General features: G+C 43.8%; 1 protein-coding gene across 3 annotated transcripts in view; it reads right to left on the minus strand.

Annotated features, from left to right (window-relative positions):
* LOC143781839 (ATP-dependent translocase ABCB1-like) overlaps positions 1-17,996 on the minus strand; it is a 576,903-nt gene that overhangs the window by 49,521 nt on the left and 509,386 nt on the right. For all 3 annotated transcript variants that reach the window (XM_077268724.1, XM_077268723.1, XM_077268725.1), the window contains one exon: positions 12,788-12,888. In XM_077268724.1, the coding sequence (XP_077124839.1) occupies positions 12,788-12,888 (101 nt within the window). The remainder of the gene's footprint in view (positions 1-12,787; positions 12,889-17,996) is intronic.

A 17,996-nucleotide genomic window follows, 5' to 3' on the forward strand; every position in this document is an offset into this window, starting at 1 on the left:
TGGGTAGAAAAATAATCACTGGGCGTAAACCCTCGCCAACACTGGTAGAACATACGAACTCTTTTGTTGGTGGCAGGGCCGGCTCCAGGTTTTCATGCGCCCTGGGCGAAAGAGTACCGGTGGACCCCTTTAACACATACCACAATTCATAATGCACGGATACAGCAGAGAATTATAGGTATCGTACAATGCCAAAGATTTCACTTACTTCTTACATTACATGAGTGATATCTATTGTGCATTCTACATTAGCTCAGAAACTGGACAGTATAGTCCTCTATACAGAATTATGAGCCCCATATATTGCTCCAAACAGAATAATGAGCCCCATATATTGCCCTATACAGTATAATGGCCCCATATAGTGCTCCATACAGTATAATTGGCACCACATAGTCCTCTATACAGAATAATGAGCCCCATATATTGCTCCAAACAGAATAATGAGCCTAATATTATGCTCCATACAGAATAATGAGCTTCATATAATGCTCCATACAGTATAATGGGCACCACAGGGTACTCCATACAGAATGAGACGCATATATTGCTCCATACGGAATTGACCCCATATAATTCTCCATACATTATAGTGAGCCACATATAATTCTCCATACAGTATATGATGGGCCCCATCTATTGCTCCATATATAACGGTTAAACACCACCGGATCAATTATATCAACTCTATACTAATCATAACACCACAACCCCTTTTGTATATTAATCACATGAGGTAAAGAGTTTTTTCTAAATATTTATTTATACAAAACAATTGTTTACATAAGAATTAGAGTACCACAAACCAAGCAGGTTTCAAGGAGACATATATCCAGGTATATTTACAAATAACATTATCAAAGATATATAGATGTAAGGACTACCATAGTAGATGTCATATATACCCATATATTATTTTGTATTTTTTCCACTGAGTACTATATATAATAACAAAAGGGTATCAGACTCTCCAGGTAAAAGCAAGCAACACTGACTAGGACCGCTCAGATATAGAACACCAATTTGTCCTGTATAGTCATTAGGACCGGTATAAGGGTTCAAGCTAAAACGGCAAGTGCCATAACCAACAGTCCTACCAGAAACAAGGATAGAGTATTTAGACCAAAATTGGAGGACCTAAGTCAGCGAAAACTTACTTATTAAATAAACAAAGCCTGGTATCTCCACCTGCCGCCCCGACGCGCGTTTCGCTTGCTTCTCTTCTTCAGGAGGCGTGGCTAAGTACTGAGCTCATATCCGTATATATATGGGGACTATCCAATGGAATGGGAGCAATGAAAGTGACATCAGCCAATATGTGGCGCATGCGCCGGCACTATCCCGCCCCATATGAGGATACTTCCTCCTGCGCTCCTGAGACGCAAGCTATCAACCGCTGCCTAGCTAGGCAGCGGTTGATAGCTTGCGTCTCAGGAGCGCAGGAGGAAGTATCCTCATATGGGGCGGGATAGTGCCGGCGCATGCGCCGCATATTGGCTGATGTCACTTTCATTGCTCCCATTCCATTGGATAGTCCCCATATATATACGGATATGAGCTCAGTACTTAGCCACGCCTCCTGAAGAAGAGAAGCAAGCGAAACGCGCGTCGGGGCGGCAGGTGGAGATACCAGGCTTTGTTTATTTAATAAGTAAGTTTTCGCTGACTTAGGTCCTCCAATTTTGGTCTAAATACTCTATCCTTGTTTCTGGTAGGACTGTTGGTTATGGCACTTGCCGTTTTAGCTTGAACCCTTATACCGGTCCTAATGACTATACAGGACAAATTGGTGTTCTATATCTGAGCGGTCCTAGTCAGTGTTGCTTGCTTTTACCTGGAGAGTCTGATACCCTTTTGTTATTATATATAGTACTCAGTGGAAAAAATACAAAATAATATATGGGTATATATGACATCTACTATGGTAGTCCTTACATCTATATATCTTTGATAATGTTATTTGTAAATATACCTGGATATATGTCTCCTTGAAACCTGCTTGGTTTGTGGTACTCTAATTCTTATGTAAACAATTGTTTTGTATAAATAAATATTTAGAAAAAACTCTTTACCTCATGTGATTAATATACAAAAGGGGTTGTGGTGTTATCCATATATAACGGGCCTCAAATAATGCTCCATACAGTATATGATTGGCCCCATACAGTATACTGAGTCCCATATATTGCTCCATACAGAATGGGCCCCATATGATGCTCCATACAGAATGGGCCCCATATAATACTCCTTACAGAATGGGTCCCATATAATGCTCCAAAAATAATTGGCCCCATAAGATGCTCCATGTATAATGGGCCCCATATAATGCTCCATATATAATTGGCCATATAAAATGCTCCATATATAATTAGTCCCATAAGATACTTCATATATTATTGACCCATATACTGCTCCATATGTAATTGGCCCCATATACTGCTCCATATTGAATTTGCCACATAAGATGCTCCATATTAAATTGGCCCCATATAATGCTCCCTATAGAATTGGCTTCATAAGATGCTCCCTATATTATTGGCCCCATAAGATACTCCATATAGAATTAGCCCCATATAATGCTCCATATATGGGCCCCTTCTGATGGTCCCCATATATTGCTCCAAATATAAGAAAATAAAAAAATGAAATACCTCTCGTTGCTTGACGCTGCTCTGCTCTGGACTCCTCACCGTCAGCGTCTTCCTGCTCTCTGTGCTGTGACTGCTCAGGCAGAGGGCGTGCACTGGTGACGTCATTGTGCCCTCTGACCTGAACGTCAGAGTCAGAGGATGAAAGACGCTGCAGCACTGGAACCGGGAGATGTAAGTATCGCAAGTGCCGGGCCCGGAGCAGGCGGGGGGTCCACTCGCGGGGGCCGGCACTATAGCACGCCAGTGTCCCCGATGGCAAGTGGGCCCCCTGCCTGCTCAGGGCCCCGGCACTTGCCCGGGTGCGCTGGGTGCTGACGCCGACCCTGCCTGGTGGGGTTGGAACACAGGACTTCAGCACTGCAAGGGTGCTAATGTTTTTGCATTGATGACTGAACGTTTCTGTGGTTGGAAGCATATCACTGCAATGCGAACTGTGTGCCTCACTGCTGTTTTGGGGAAAACCACTGACAAGACTGTCTTCCAGCATGTTTTGATACTGCAGCATGGGTACGATCTTTTCCAGGGGGGAAACTGGCAAAATTAACTTTTGCATTGTGGATAAAACACACTGGCAACCCAGTAGTCGGCACTATTTTGAATCCTTACTATACGGGTAACAATCATGTTGCAGATAGTGCTGCACGTAGGCGCTCATGAGTCGGTCTCTTTCATGAGGTCCAACTCCACAGTGTGCTGGTGGCGTGATAGCACTCAAGTTTTCTTCCTCCATCCCCTCATGACAACCACAGACAGCAGAGTGAGAATCATTATTGTCTTCATCTCCTAAATGTTGCGCATCTATCACCTTTTCTCTTTCTCATCCTTTTCGGGGTCCTTCTCTATTTGTTCCTCCCATGACAACCACCTGTGAGACGACAGACCTGAACTTATATTGTTAACCCTAAAGGCATAATCCTCTGCTTTCTTTCCCTGGGATCAGCACCACCAGCTCCTCACCCAGACTATTTAAAGTGTACTCCAGCATGTAGATAATAGTAATTGTGATGCTGATGATGGCATCATCACCACTATCTATCTTAGTAGCTATTAAGAGAACATGCAGAACAATGCAGAAACTGCGCATCCAGGCTGGGACAGTGGAAGAGGAATTGCTGTACCATCAGGTTGAGGATATGAGCCATGAAAGGCACCTGTGTAAGGTTGGCTCTGCCTAGGGCCACCACGAGGTTTGCACCATTATCGCACATGGCCTTCCCTGACTCCCGGTTGAGTCTACACAGCCATTGCTCAAACTCGGCATGGATAGCTGTCCACAACTGTTGATCTGTATGACTATGATCTCCAAGGCATATTAATGTAAACACTGCCTGATTGTGGGGAGCCCTGGCTGCACAGTATGGAGGTGAGGCAGATTCTCTCTGCAGTGTTGGAACATGTGTTTGATTAAGACAGAGGTTGAGGATGCAGATGGAGATGCTAGAGGGGGTGGAGGAGGTAGAAGCACTGGAGGAAGTGTTAGATACAGAGGTTTGTTACACGAACTCCAATACTCGGTGTCTAGTGACACCTTGGTGTCTACCGCTTTAGTTCTCCATCCTCTGGTGTTTACTAGTTTAGTTCTCCAAGCCAAGCTGTTTAGTAGTTTTGCTCTCCAACCCCTGTTGTCTGTTACTTTAGTTCTGCATGTTTTGGTGTTAATTTGTTTAGTTCTGCAATTATAGCTGTTAAGTAGTTTAGTTCTCCAACCCCTGTTGTCTATTACTTTAGTTATATATCTTATGGTGTGCAGTGCTTTATTTCTCTATCCCCAAGTGACCTGCAAGCCTTGGGGATTGCAAGACTTGTGTAGCAGCCACTTCCCCGACTACCCCCACAGCCACCAGAGTCACCCAGTGCCCAATCATCGAAATGTAACTACCCTGTCCATGCTTGCTCGTCCAGGTGCACCCTGGCAGACATAGAAAGTAAGGGAACTGATGATGTTGTCTGTGACTTGCTGCTGTAGTGCCGGCTTATCTCTCTTAGATCACCTGAGTATCCCGCAGGCAGTTCATAATAATCAGTTCTCTGAAAACTAATAGTGAGCATACGAGGTTATCCGCCTCCACAATAGAACGCATGGAATATGTGTATATCTCACCATACGGCCACTGCTAACTAAACAATATCCCTACACTCCTCGTTGCCACCACCAATCCTGTTTTTAACCAAATAAATATATACTGCCCAATTGGACGTCATTCTTCTTTTGAGGTTCACACCATCAGGGTCTTCCATCTCCTCTCCTTCAGAGTAGCAGTCATATACCAGCCCCCCGGCACACCCAACCACTTCCTTGACCACTTTCATGCATTGCTGCCACACTTCATGTCCTCAGAATTGCCATCCCTTATCCTGGGAGACTTCAACAGCCCAATTTCCCCAACTGCATCCCACCTTCTATCTCTAGCCACTTCTTGTGGCTTCTCACAACTTGCAACCTCTGAGACACACAAACACGGTAACACCCCTGATCTGGTCTTTGTCCACCTCAATTCAATCTCCTACCTAGATAACCCACCTCTTACCCTTTGTCCCTCATGAAATTAATAGTATCACCACAACGTTTTAGGCACTCCCTAAAAACACATCTGTTTAGGCGGCCTATCACGTTCCCTAATCAAAGTCCTTTTTATAAATATAGCCTATTCTCTACTTCTCTGAACATAATTCACCATCAAACTTAACTGTATCCAAAAGCCTCATGCAGCCTTTAACTGCCCCCATTTCCTCAAGACGAGTCGACCATCATTGTACATAAGCACTCACGTCATTGTAGATTGTAAGCTCTAAAGAGCAGGGTCATCATTATTTTTGCTATCATTGTTTGATTATCTTAAATTTGGTAACTTTTTACTGTTTTATACGAACTGTTAACTTGTAAAGCTATGCAGAATGTGTTTGCAATATGTAAATAAAGGTTATTACTATTAGTAGATTGAAGATGATGAAGTTCAAGCTGTTAGCTTTGCCAAATGTAGGAAGAAAGAATCTTTTACGTGAGCACAACTGCACAAACAAGCATTTGCTGTTGCGGTGACACAGGGTGGAGTAGGGTGAACACGATAAGCTGCTGGACTGTGAGAGAGGTGCAGGTGGACATGTTATGGTGGATTGAGAAAGATGGTGTGTGCTTGGCATGTAAGATCAGTCAAAAACAGAAGGCATGTCCAATTCTGAATCAGCTGACTCAGTCATCCCAACTGTAGGGGGTAAACAAGGGGAGGTTCTTCAGCCGGATACCTGTGTGACAACACTTGCCATGGTGAGGGAGGAGGAAGAATCAGAAGATGCAATTGGTGGGGTGGACTGTGGATGGTGAGGCCCGATAGTCTGTATTTTAGCACAGTGACATTACCAGATTAACGCATGTTGATCGTGCATGTGCCAGTTCATGCATGTAATACTGAAATTGTTTCACTTTTCTTTACTCTACCAGTTCGTTTTTAAAAAAGTTGACAGATAATGTGATTTTTTAGATTATTGCCAGTCTGAAAAAAAAGACTCAATATAGGCAACTGCAGAACCTCAAACGCTGCTTTACAGATGCCAAAGAAAGGGAGTGTAGTAGCCCATCCAATAACAGAAGATGTAAAAATGCTGCGCAATTGGCCACACCAGCAAAACAAACCAACTTCTCATTCCTCATATCATACCTGCCTCACAACAACCCTAAACAGCTATTCAGTATTTTCTAGTCTCTCCTGCGTCCACTAGCTTCCCCTCCCTCTGCTCTCATCTAAGCTGAAGACATTGCCTCACCACCTGCGAACTTGACACAATAACGTCCCACCTCTTTCCAAACTTTACCACAGTCTTCATCACAAGCCAAACCCAACTTTTCAACTTGACACTAACAACTGGTGTCTTCCATCCTGAATTAAACATACCTCGGTCACAACCATCCTCAAAAAGCCCACCCTTGACCCATCATCTGTGTCTAGCTATCACCGCATATCATTTCTCCCCTATGCCTTCAAACTACTGGAAAAACATGTCCATTTTGAACTGTCCTCCCTCCTCTCCTCTTGCTCCCTCTTTAACCGCTTACAATCTGGCTTGAGACTGCACCATTCCACTGAAACTGCCCAGACTAAAGTCACCAATGACCTACTAACAAATGAAAGAGACGCAAGTTTGTCCTCCTCTTTCTCCTGGACCTGGCATCTGCGTTTGACACAATTAACCATTCTGTCTTACTACAGACTTTCTGATCTGTTGCCATTACAGACTTGGCCCTTTGCTGGATCTCCTCGTACCTAACAGACCGGACATTCAGTGTCTCCAACTCACACACCACTTCCTCATCTTGCCCCCTATGTGCCGGTGTCCACTGGGCACTATGCTCAGGGCGCTCGTGAGCTTCTTCCCTCTTAAAGGGACCACCCGCATCAACCTAAGGTATTCCCAGCTTATAGCCACGCGACACCTTCTATTTAAGGCTTCTCCTCCAATATGGAGGTGCCTGAGCTATGTTGTTAGTTTGCCCTGCATGCTTGCTTATTGTCAGGTTCTCCAGGTACGCCGGTCTGCTTGTCTAAACTTTACCCGTCTGCTCGTACCTGTTTGTGCTCTTCTATCTACCAGCTGGTCCAGATCATACCTGCCAGTTCCCACCCGTCTAACACCTGGTCCACCCAAGCACCTGCCTGTGCTTTTCTGTTCCTCAGCCAGTCCCATCTGCACCCATGGTTCCAGAGTGCCTTCAGTGCCTGTATGCATTTTTCATCTTTCCTTCAGGCTGTAACAGCTTACCCGCTGTAGGGTAAGCCTTCTGTAGGTCAGCCATGGAGTAGCACCTGGGGCTACCTCTTTTTCCCTCCTTGGGTCGTAGTTTTCAACTGCTGCCACTTGTCCGATTACAGATTTGGTAGGCCACCTAGTTTCACCCCTCCAGGCTTTCAGAGGGATATGGCACAGTGGTTTCACCACCTTGCCCATTACAGTCTCTATTTGCTGGGTTGGCTGTAGTGGAAGGGGTGTGAGTCCCTACTATACTAGTTCTACTCTATTGCAATTGATGCCACTTTGTTTCTGACTGCCATTAATTTTTGTAAACCTGTAGACTCCTGTTTGGGTCTACTTCATGTATGTTGCCTGTAGCAGTAGGCCTCCAAGACCGTCAGGCCTCCACCTCCTTGGAGTCAACTACTCATGCTACTATCCTTGGATTTTTCTGACAATAGTAGTGCACGAAATTTATATGATATATGTGCCACCTGAGTGTGGCTGAGTATGAAAGTAGGTTCAGCGGTTGCAGGTGGTATCAGGGCACCCAGCACAGGAGGCCAACACTGATCCCTCACCCATCTCATCTTATGATGTTCAATTGAAAGCTGTGAATGCTGGCCCAGACCCCGATACCTCATGCATGGCTGATTGTGCATTGACATGCTACAATTTGCGCTGTGGGTGATTTGAGGCCACTTTCCTGGTGTCTCCCCATAATTTGATGTGTTTTGGCAGCTTTTGGGGCCATTATAAGGTGTTGTGCATGCGTTTGTTTTTGCCTCCTATTGCCTTGAATGGCGCTCGGTTATGCTTGACGAATAAATAGGCATATATTGCAAATTCCACAGTTGTAATCCAAACCGAACATTGAAAAATTTGCTCATCTCTAGTAGGGAGCTGAAACCTGCAGTCTAGAGAAGGGACCTTTCAAACCTGAGACAGCTGGAGTAGTTTGCTCACGAGTGGCCAAAATACCTGTGGAGAGGAGCAGAAATTTCTTTGAGAGTTACATATATCGTTTGTTTTCATTAATTGCTTCAAAGGGTTGTGCACCAAGATATTAAGTTAAAAGTCTCCTCAGTTTTGTCTAGGCAATTTTTTTTTCTGTTAAACCAAAATGTAAGAGCAATATCTGAGTTACATTAATTGACGTTCAGTAAATTTAAATTGAAATGTAATTTTGTCAGTTCCGAGTTATGTCAGTAACCATTGTGGGTTTTTCTTCCTTGAACAGAAGGGTACCAATGAATTTGTCCATGTGTGTATATTCTATGGGTAGAAAGTTTTTTTGAAAAGATTATCTAGTGTAATTTGCAGATTTATTTTGAGACAAATTATATTAAACGGTCACAGAAGGGGAAGAAGTTACTATGAGAGGAATTTTTAAAATCAAATTTACTTTTGGCTCTATTGCAGTTATTTGCTCCAAATTTATCAAAATGTCACAGAATGTTTTCGAATCTTGACATATAACACTTTTTACTCCTCCCACCTACTAGAGTAGAATTGCAATGTTTGGTGCAACTTATTAAAAAGTCACAGTTCATAAATCTGGCGAAGCCTTATTTGCATTGCTCAGCACATCACAAACTTGGCATAATGTGTACTGCATCAAAATTAAAAAATATATAAATTTTGCAACATCAACAATCAATATTACATTTAAGTCCTGCAATCTCAGCTTTGTTAGATAGATGGAATGCAGAGGGGTACAATGAGTTGTTAGAAAGAAGGCTGATGCTATTAGAAAGGTACAGGTGATGAGTGTAGGTATTAGGACCCTTCTTGTTCATCACCTCTCTAGAAGTGCCTTGCTTTATACACAGCTTATTTGTAGATATAGAGTAAATAGATTCACCAGACCTGGTAGAGCAGCCATGTCTTTAAAGGGAACCTGTCACCACGTTTTTGGAAGATGGGATAAAAATAGCGTTAAATAGGGGCAGAGGTGGGCGTTACATTAGTGTGTGTGTTATGCGTTTATTACCCACCTAAGTTGCCGAAATAACTTTGCAAAGTCTCCGTTTTCGCCTGTCAATCAGGCTGGTCAGGTCGCATGGGCGTTGTCTTCCCCCAGATTTGGCGTAGTTTTCCGTTGGTGGCGTAGTGGTGTGCGCATGCCCAAAGTCCGGAATCCTCTTCCAGGGGATTTAAAATAGCGCGGTGTTCGTTATTGCATTGGTGATCGGTGGGCGCGGCCATCTTCCTTTGGCCGCGCGTGCGCAGAAGCGGCGCTCTGCTGGCCGCGGCTTCAGGAAAATGGCCGCCGCGATATCCATCTGCGCACGCGCGGCATCCCGCGGCCATTTTCCTGAAGCCGCGGCCAGCAGAGCGCCGCTTCTGCGCACGCGCGGCCAAAGGAAGATGGCCGCGCCCACCGATCACCAATGCAATAACGAACACCGCGCTATTTTAAATCCCCTGGAAGAGGATTCCGGACTTTGGGCATGCGCACACCACTACGCCACCAACGGAAAACTACGCCAAATCTGGGTGAAGACACCACGCCCATGTGACCTGACCAGCCTGATTGACAGGCGAAAACGGAGACTTTGCAAAGTTATTTCGGCAACTTAGGTGGGTAATAAACGCATAACACACACACTAATGTAACGCCCACCTCTGCCCCTATTTAACGCTATTTTTATCCCATCTTCCAAAAACGTGGTGACAGGTTCCCTTTAATTTGTGGCTACTGGACGAGAGCCCTGAGAACTGCCTTTTATCTGGCAAGATTTGCGGGTCTCTCTTTTGATTAGCTAGCCTAGCCTGTGAAGGATCTCATAGGGGAAGGGGAACATCGACTTCGCTCACCTCAGTGAGGGGAGAGAAGGACCCAGCAGGGATCGGCTCTCTGGTGCCACCACTTGCCTCAGGTCAGTCAGGGAACTGCACCGAGGGCAAATAGTCGCCGAAAAAGGCTTCCCTTATAGGTACGAGTTAGTGAGGTGCTCCCAGTGAGGGGGGATATATATCACTAGTCCAGGCTGGGGATATATGTCTAAACCTCCCTGCCTTCACTGCCAGAGTTCCTCACCAAAACATTACGGTATTCTGCCACCAGTTCCTCATTTGAAATAAGCCCCATCCGACAGCAGGCTTATATCGGGTCAGGAACCAACCCTGGCGCAGTGTATAATATATGTATAATATAGCCAAAGGAGCGTGCTGATGTGGGGATTTGTGAATCAAGATAAAAGAGCAGCCCAAGATTAATTTTATATTTAATCGCCGAGGAGGCGCACTAGAAAATACAGCAATACATACAAGAGCAAATATATACAGTCAGGAGTGTAGTACAAGGATAGGGTATAGATAGGTTGCAATTACTGTGTTATGTACCATGTGACCACAGGGAGGCGCTGATGGATCATAGGTCCAAATCTTAGTTACAGGCTTTCGGGGCTGCGTCAGCTAACAAATGCTCCGGCCATCAGAAAAAACACAGTCCAAAATGGGGGCTACCTTATATCTCCTAGGCTGCTACCTCACATATCTGCTCCCACCTCTGGGTGGTGCAGCCTCTCTCCACCCATGTCTGAAAATATGATTTTCTGCCTAGAACTGTGGCTGGCCCACAACTTTGCACCCGAAGCTCTGAATGGGTTGGTTGTACCGCCACTGAATTCCGCTGGATTTTATCTGTGCATAGAGACTAAATATGCCTACCGTATGTAATTCCTGTTAGCTATGGTTTATAACTCCATAATCCAGAGTGCTACAGATGGCTATATATACATTTTACGCTGGTAACCAGGGTAAACATCGGGTTACTAAGCGCGGCCCTGCGCTTAGTAACCCGATGTTTACCCTGGTTACCCGGGGACCTCGGCATCGTTGGTCGCTGGAGAGCGGTCTGTGTGACAGCTCTCCAGTGATCAAACAGCGACGCTGCAGCGATCGGCATCGTTGTCGCTATCGCTGCAGCGTCGTTTCGTGTGAAGGTACCTTAAGGGGTTACAAGGACTATGCTACAACCCTAACCCCTTAAGCACGTCCTCATTTGTAATGTAATAATGTATGCTTCTGTATATATACAGTGTATATATATATATATATATATATATATATGTTACATATCTTCTTGCTGCAAAATGTGTATTATAGGGACAGTGCAGTTAGTGCTAAAGCCACTAGGTGGGGGTACAGAGTCCTTAGTCTAGTCACCCTGTTAATAGTTAACCATTGAAGGGGTTTGCTAGGGAGTAAGAGAATAGGACTTCCTAGTTTGGAGTGAGTTAGGGCGGGAAGCACTGTGGGCAATATGCCCAAGCTGCCCAACACCCCGAAACGTTGAAGGAAGGGCCAAGACATCCAGAAATAGCAAGACAGCTAAAGGAGTGACTGCATCAGTGACAGGGGAGAGATTTTCAGAAAAGAAGACTGCAGAACAGGACATGGCAGGACAGGCCGCAGGGTCGCTCAAGATGTGGCGATTGCAAGCATGGGTAGACTCCCTTGGTCCCGGTGCGAAACAGATGAGGGATCCCCAGGATGCTGTGAACCCACATGACGAAGATGCCGGGAAAATGTACAGGATGGCATGACTTAACCTTGAGCCGTGTGCTTGGGAGAGAAGAGAAGGGAAAGATGCAGTAATGTTCAATATGGAAGCTGTGGCAGATTATGGTATGTATCTGAATGTGCTGCTAAGTTCTGAAAGTAATGTTTTGCATTTTGAGTTAAACTTGGACTGTGTCTCTGTTCATTCGCGTGAGGCCAAAGGCAACCCTACAAAAAGGAGGGTAGGCCCCATGGGCACCAAGAATGAAGAGGAATGTAGAGTACAAGAGAAATGCAAGTTTTCTGTAAGGGGAGGCCAGGGTATACAGTATCTTGCCAGAGAAACCTAGCCATGACACCTGCCTTGGCTGACCTTTACACCAGGATAGCTAATCAAATGAAGAGCCATGGATGATGGCAGGTTGTTGAACAAACACAGGTTCCTGGTGAAATTTTTTCCCTGATCTTTTTGGAGAGTCCCATGATTTTAATATTTGGCACATTTCAGTTTTGTGCCCAATAAAGTGGCATTTATCAAAAATGCATCATATTTAACATGGAAAAAACATCTGAAATTAGAGCTGAAAAACCATACATGGAGCAGTTCTAAGATTTTTGAAGGAAAAAAATTGCCTCCCCCTTCAACTTCTGCATCACAACTGTCTATAATATGAAACCTTGAAGAAATGAGGAACCATTTCGAGGTATACTCCATTGTTTTGTGAGTGTTCTGCTATGCTACATCTGCTGACTGCTAGATCTTTTCTTTTCTAAATGTGGATAAGTACATTTGATGTCAGTTTTGCATACACAGGAAAGGCTGAAAGACCCATACAGGACAGGACTATAGTAAAGGTATTGAATAGCAGCACAGCATTTTTAACATACAGTTTCTGACATACCTGTAGGACCCTGATAGACAGTCATTATATTTTTGATAAAAGACATCTTCTTTGTTTAGTGACACCACTGTCCTGATGTTTTCAATGACTTCTGTCGAAATCTAAAGATCAGGGGGAAAATGTTCAAAATGCAGGTAAGGAACAAAATACATCTTAGCTTATATACTGCAGAGAGAACACAAAGACTATTATGTGCAGTGGTGCAGCAGTTCTTCCATGGGATTAGTGGCCTAAGGCTACTTTCACACTAGCGTCGGGAACAACCCGTCGCTGCGCGTCGGGCCGACGTTCCCGACGCTAGTGTGGTCTCCGCCGCACAACGGGGGCAGCGGATGCATATTTCCCACGCATCCGCTGCCCCATTGTGATGTGCGGGGAAGTGCGGGGAGGTGGGGGCGGAGTTCCGACTGCGCATGCGCGGTCGGAAAAAGCGGACCGTCGGGAGCAAAAAACGTTACATGTAACGTTTTTTTCTCCCGACGGACCGCTACCATACGCCCAAACGCCGCCAAACGCATTCACCGTTTGGAAATGCGTCGCAAATGCGTCGCAAATGCGTCGCTAATGTTACTCTATGACGAAACAACGTATCCAGCAAAAACTTTTGCTGGATGCGGCGTTTCGCAAAAACGACGCATTTGCGACGTATTGCAGTTAACGCTAGTGTGAAACTAGCCTAAGGGCTAAATTCTCTCCTTGAGGATAGCATAAGTTTTTATAGGCAGTCTTGTAGGCCATGCAATATTCCTCTGGGAATTTAAAGGGAAGCTATCATCAGAAAATGAACAATTGTTTTAATCACGTTTTTGTGTTACATGTGTTCTAAAAATAAAATTAGCAGGTTTTTTTAGATCACAATCTTTACTAAGTAAAATGTCAGCTCAGGGAGTAAAAAATAAGCCCCTTATCCTAAAAATTTTAAATGTTACAGGTCTCGGAAAATGAACTTGGTAAATAAAAAAAAATAAAAAATCATGGAATTGCACTTTTTTGCAATTTCAATGCACTTGGAATTTTTTTTCCAAACTTCTGGTGCATTACTTGATAAAATGAATGATATCATTCAAAAGTACAACTGGTACTGCAAAAAACAAGCCTACATACATTTATGTGGATGGAAAACTAAAAAAGTTACTGCTCTTGGAAAAAGGAGAGGAAAAAACATTTAAAATTTTCTGGATATGGGGCTCATTTTTTGCACCCTGAGCTGACATTTATACTGATACTAGGTTGGGGTGAATACGATGTTTTCATCACACCTTATTGCATTTTATTGCAATGTTGCAACTGCCATAAAAATTTACCTTATTTTGTGGACAATATGACTGAAAATGTTGGGATAAAAATAGAATTAAAAAAAAATAAAATGGTGGTGCGTCTTATAGTCCAATTTTACTGTAGCTTACCGTGGGGGTGGTGGCAGTAGAGCAGGGTCACAGGAGGGACGGTCGCTGATGCAGGATGCCGATGGCGGCGGCAGGAGTGGCGTATTGCTGCAGGCCCTGGGCTGGGAGGAGGAGGTTTCTGCAGCGGTGGGAGGCAGGTGGCTTTGGGGTTTTATAAGATATTGGTGGTGAGCGGAGTCCCCTTCTCATTGATTTATCTGCAGTGGGCTTCGTGAAAATGGCGACGCATGTGCATATTGAGATCTCAGGAGATAAGAAATCAATAGGTAGTGGACTCCTCTCACTACCAGCATCTTATCAAGGCCTAGGGACTGCAGCCTCGCACCTCTGGGATACCCTTTCCTTCCAGCCCAGGGTCTGCAGCATCGCGCCACTCCTGCCACCACCGACTTCCTGCAGCAGCGATCCTGCCTCCTGTGACACCGCACCACTGCCGCCACTGCCCCCCCTCCGGTAAGGTGCCATTGAATTATAAAATTCACTCCCATTTTTTTTCCAAAATTTGGGGGAAATATGTGTGTCTTATAATATGAAAAATACAGTAATTCCTTGGTTTCAAATTTTTTTCTTGTTATGCTACTTACTGATCGAATTGATTTAATTTAGATTTCGATAAATCTGACTTTTACTAATCCAGCTGTATCAAATATGTGTATGTTTTTAGTTGTTTTATTGTTCATGGGCCAAATGGGGGGTGGTTTGAAGTTTTTTATTTTTTGCATATTTTCCTTACTGTGAAAACTTTTTTTTTCAATTTTTACTGTATTTATTTGTCCCATTGGGAAAATTGAAGCTGCAATCATCTGAATGCTTGCATCATCACTACTAATGCATAATGAAAATTATGATCTCCTATGAATTTTTATTGGAGTCAATGGGAGGCAAAAACAATCATATACACCGTACCTTCAAATGGGCCCATAAGCTGTCAAAACACATCAAATTAGGGGGAGACGCCAGGAAAATGGCCTCAATTGACCCACAGTACAAATTTTAGAATGGTACAGCAGCAATCAGCCATGCATTGAAGTATCAGGGTCTGGGCCAGCATTTACAGCTTTGAATTGAACTTCAAAATAAGCTGAGCTGGGTGAGGCATTGGTGTAGACCTGCTGTGCTGGGAGCCCTGATACTATATGCAACATCTCCACCTGCTTTAAAGCTCAAGCACACTCAGGTGGCACAAATATCAAATATCATATCGTAGACTACTAATATCAGAAAAAAGTAAGGATAGTAAGACAGTTAGTTGACTCAAAGCAAGTGGAGGCTGATGGTCTCGGAGGCCTACTGCTACAAGCAACACACATGAATGAGACCCAACCAGAAATCTGCACATTTCCAAAAATTAGTGACAGACACTGACAAAGTGGCATCAATTTCACCAGAGTAGAAATAGTATAATAGGGTCCAACACGTCTTCCACTGCAGCCAACCCAGCAAATGGACACTCAACCAGGAGTGTTCACATTTCCAAACACTAGTGGCAGACACCAACAAAGTGGCATCAATTTCACCAAAGTAGAAATAGTGTAATGGGGACAAACACCTCTTCCACTACAGCCAACCCAGCAGATGGAGACCCAACCAGGAGTGTTCACATTTCCAAAAATTATGGCAGACACTAACCAAGTGGCATCAATTTCATCAGAGTAGAAATAGTATAATCGGGAGCGACATCTCTTCCACTACAGCCAACCCAGCAGATGGAGAGACCCAATCAGGAGTGTTCACATTTCAAAAAATTTGTGGCAGATGTGAGGATATGGCCACTTACTAAAGACTATAGGACATATGGATGTAGAGCGGAGTCCACAGCTCTAAGAGATACAGATTTTTTCCAGCACAGAGCACCGGTGGCATCGATATTGTGTTTTATTAGATATTTTCTTGTTGTGCTTTATTAGTGATTTTCTTGCTCATCAGTTCATCCTCAGAAATCAATATTTCCATTCAGTGACAGTAAGCAGTGGAAGGGGAGCAGGCTAGATCTTATGTATAGCTAAAGCCAGACAGTAGATTGCTAAAGGTACATGTAAAGCAATCATCCATCAATCCATTGTTCTACCAGCCTAGGCCCATTGTGTGGATGGAGATAGTAGACCCAAGAGAGCCATCACCACAGGGGTCTCACTTGCAAGCCAGGTGATGGAATATGCTTTGTTCTGTGAGCTAAAGAAAAATGTTTAAGGAGGAGGGAGAAAAAGACAGTGTTGAATCAGGCAGTTGTTGGAGGGACTTCGAAGGGAGAGGATTAAAGCTGGGATGGATGGATGAACTAAGGAGTTTTGGAGATTGATTGTTGGCTGGAGGGGTATACATGAGCTACGGTCGTGATAACCATTATCTGGAGGAACATAGGCTGTGACTGCACACTATACTGGCTGGAGATACAAAAAGCTGGGGGATAACTAAAAAGTTGGGAGACAGTGGGTATCACCTGGTATGGGGTCAGTGGAACTACCTATCTCAGATTGGGAACTTGTGGACTGAAAACATTAGATTTTTGCCATCAACCTGGATATGTTGTATAACCATGGATGTATGGAATAAAAATATTTGCATCGTTAATCTGCCTAGGTGATTTTTATAACCCTCAACCTTAGATCCTCACAGCAGACCCCAACAAAATGGCATAAATTTCACCACAGTAGAAATAGTATAATAGGGATTGACACGTCTTCAACTGCAGCCAACCCAGCAGATGTAGATGCAACCAGGAGTGTTCATTTTTCCAAAAATTATTGGCAGACACCAACAAAGTGGCATCAATTTCACCAGAGTAGAAATAGTATAATAGGGACCGACACGTCTTCCACTACAGCCAAGCCTGCAGATGGAGACGTAACCAGGAGTTTTCACATTTCCAGAAATTAGTGGCAGACAAAAACAAAGTGGCATCAATTTCACCAGAGTAGAAATAGTATAATGGGGACTGACATCTCTTCCAATACAGCGAACCCATCAGATGGAGACCCAACCAGGACTGTTCACATTTCTACAAATTAGTGTTAACATCTGCAGCAGCAGCAACAGCAGGCATAGAAGACCAACTAAATATTAGTGATGAACGAATTTGATCGAATGATTCTCAAACATAAATTGGGCATATTTTTTGGGCAGTTGCTACCGTGATTCAGTATGCCATATCTCCCCTTGTCATTTATTGGTGGTGAAATTAAACTGTCTGTATAGCTCATGCAGATTTAAAAAAAAAAATCTGTTGATAAATGTGATACAGCCCGCCGTATCCCACCTTGTAATTTTGTGGCGGTGAAATTGTTCTGTGTGTAGAGCTGTCGCACAGTAAAAAAAAATTTGTGGGGCTGCCTCTAGTGTGATTCATCATGCCATATCCCACGTTGTAATTTTGTTGTGGTGAAGTTAAGGAAGTTAAGCTGTCTGCAGAGCTCATGCACATTACACAAAAAATTATGTTGTTAAAAGTGATATAGCCCGCCATATCCCACGTTGTAATTTTGTGGCGGTGAAATTAAGCTGTCTCCATAGCTCATGCAGATTAAAAAAAAAAGTTTTATGTTGCTAAACGTGATACATCCCATGTTGTAATTCTGTGGCAGTTAAATTGTTCTGTGTGTAGAGCTGTTGCACAGTAAAACATTTTTTTTTGGATGTTGCCAATGTGATTCAGCACACCATGTTCCACGTTGTACTTTTGTGGTGGTGAAATTGGTCTGTGTGTAGAGCTGTTGTACAGTACAAAACAAATTTTTTTTACAAATGTGATACAGCACGCCATATACCACCTTGTCTTTTAATATCAGTGAAATTCAGCTATCTGC

The sequence above is a fragment of the Ranitomeya variabilis genome, chromosome 6, assembly GCF_051348905.1.
Source record: "Ranitomeya variabilis isolate aRanVar5 chromosome 6, aRanVar5.hap1, whole genome shotgun sequence".
Lineage (NCBI taxonomy): Eukaryota > Metazoa > Chordata > Amphibia > Anura > Dendrobatidae > Ranitomeya > Ranitomeya variabilis.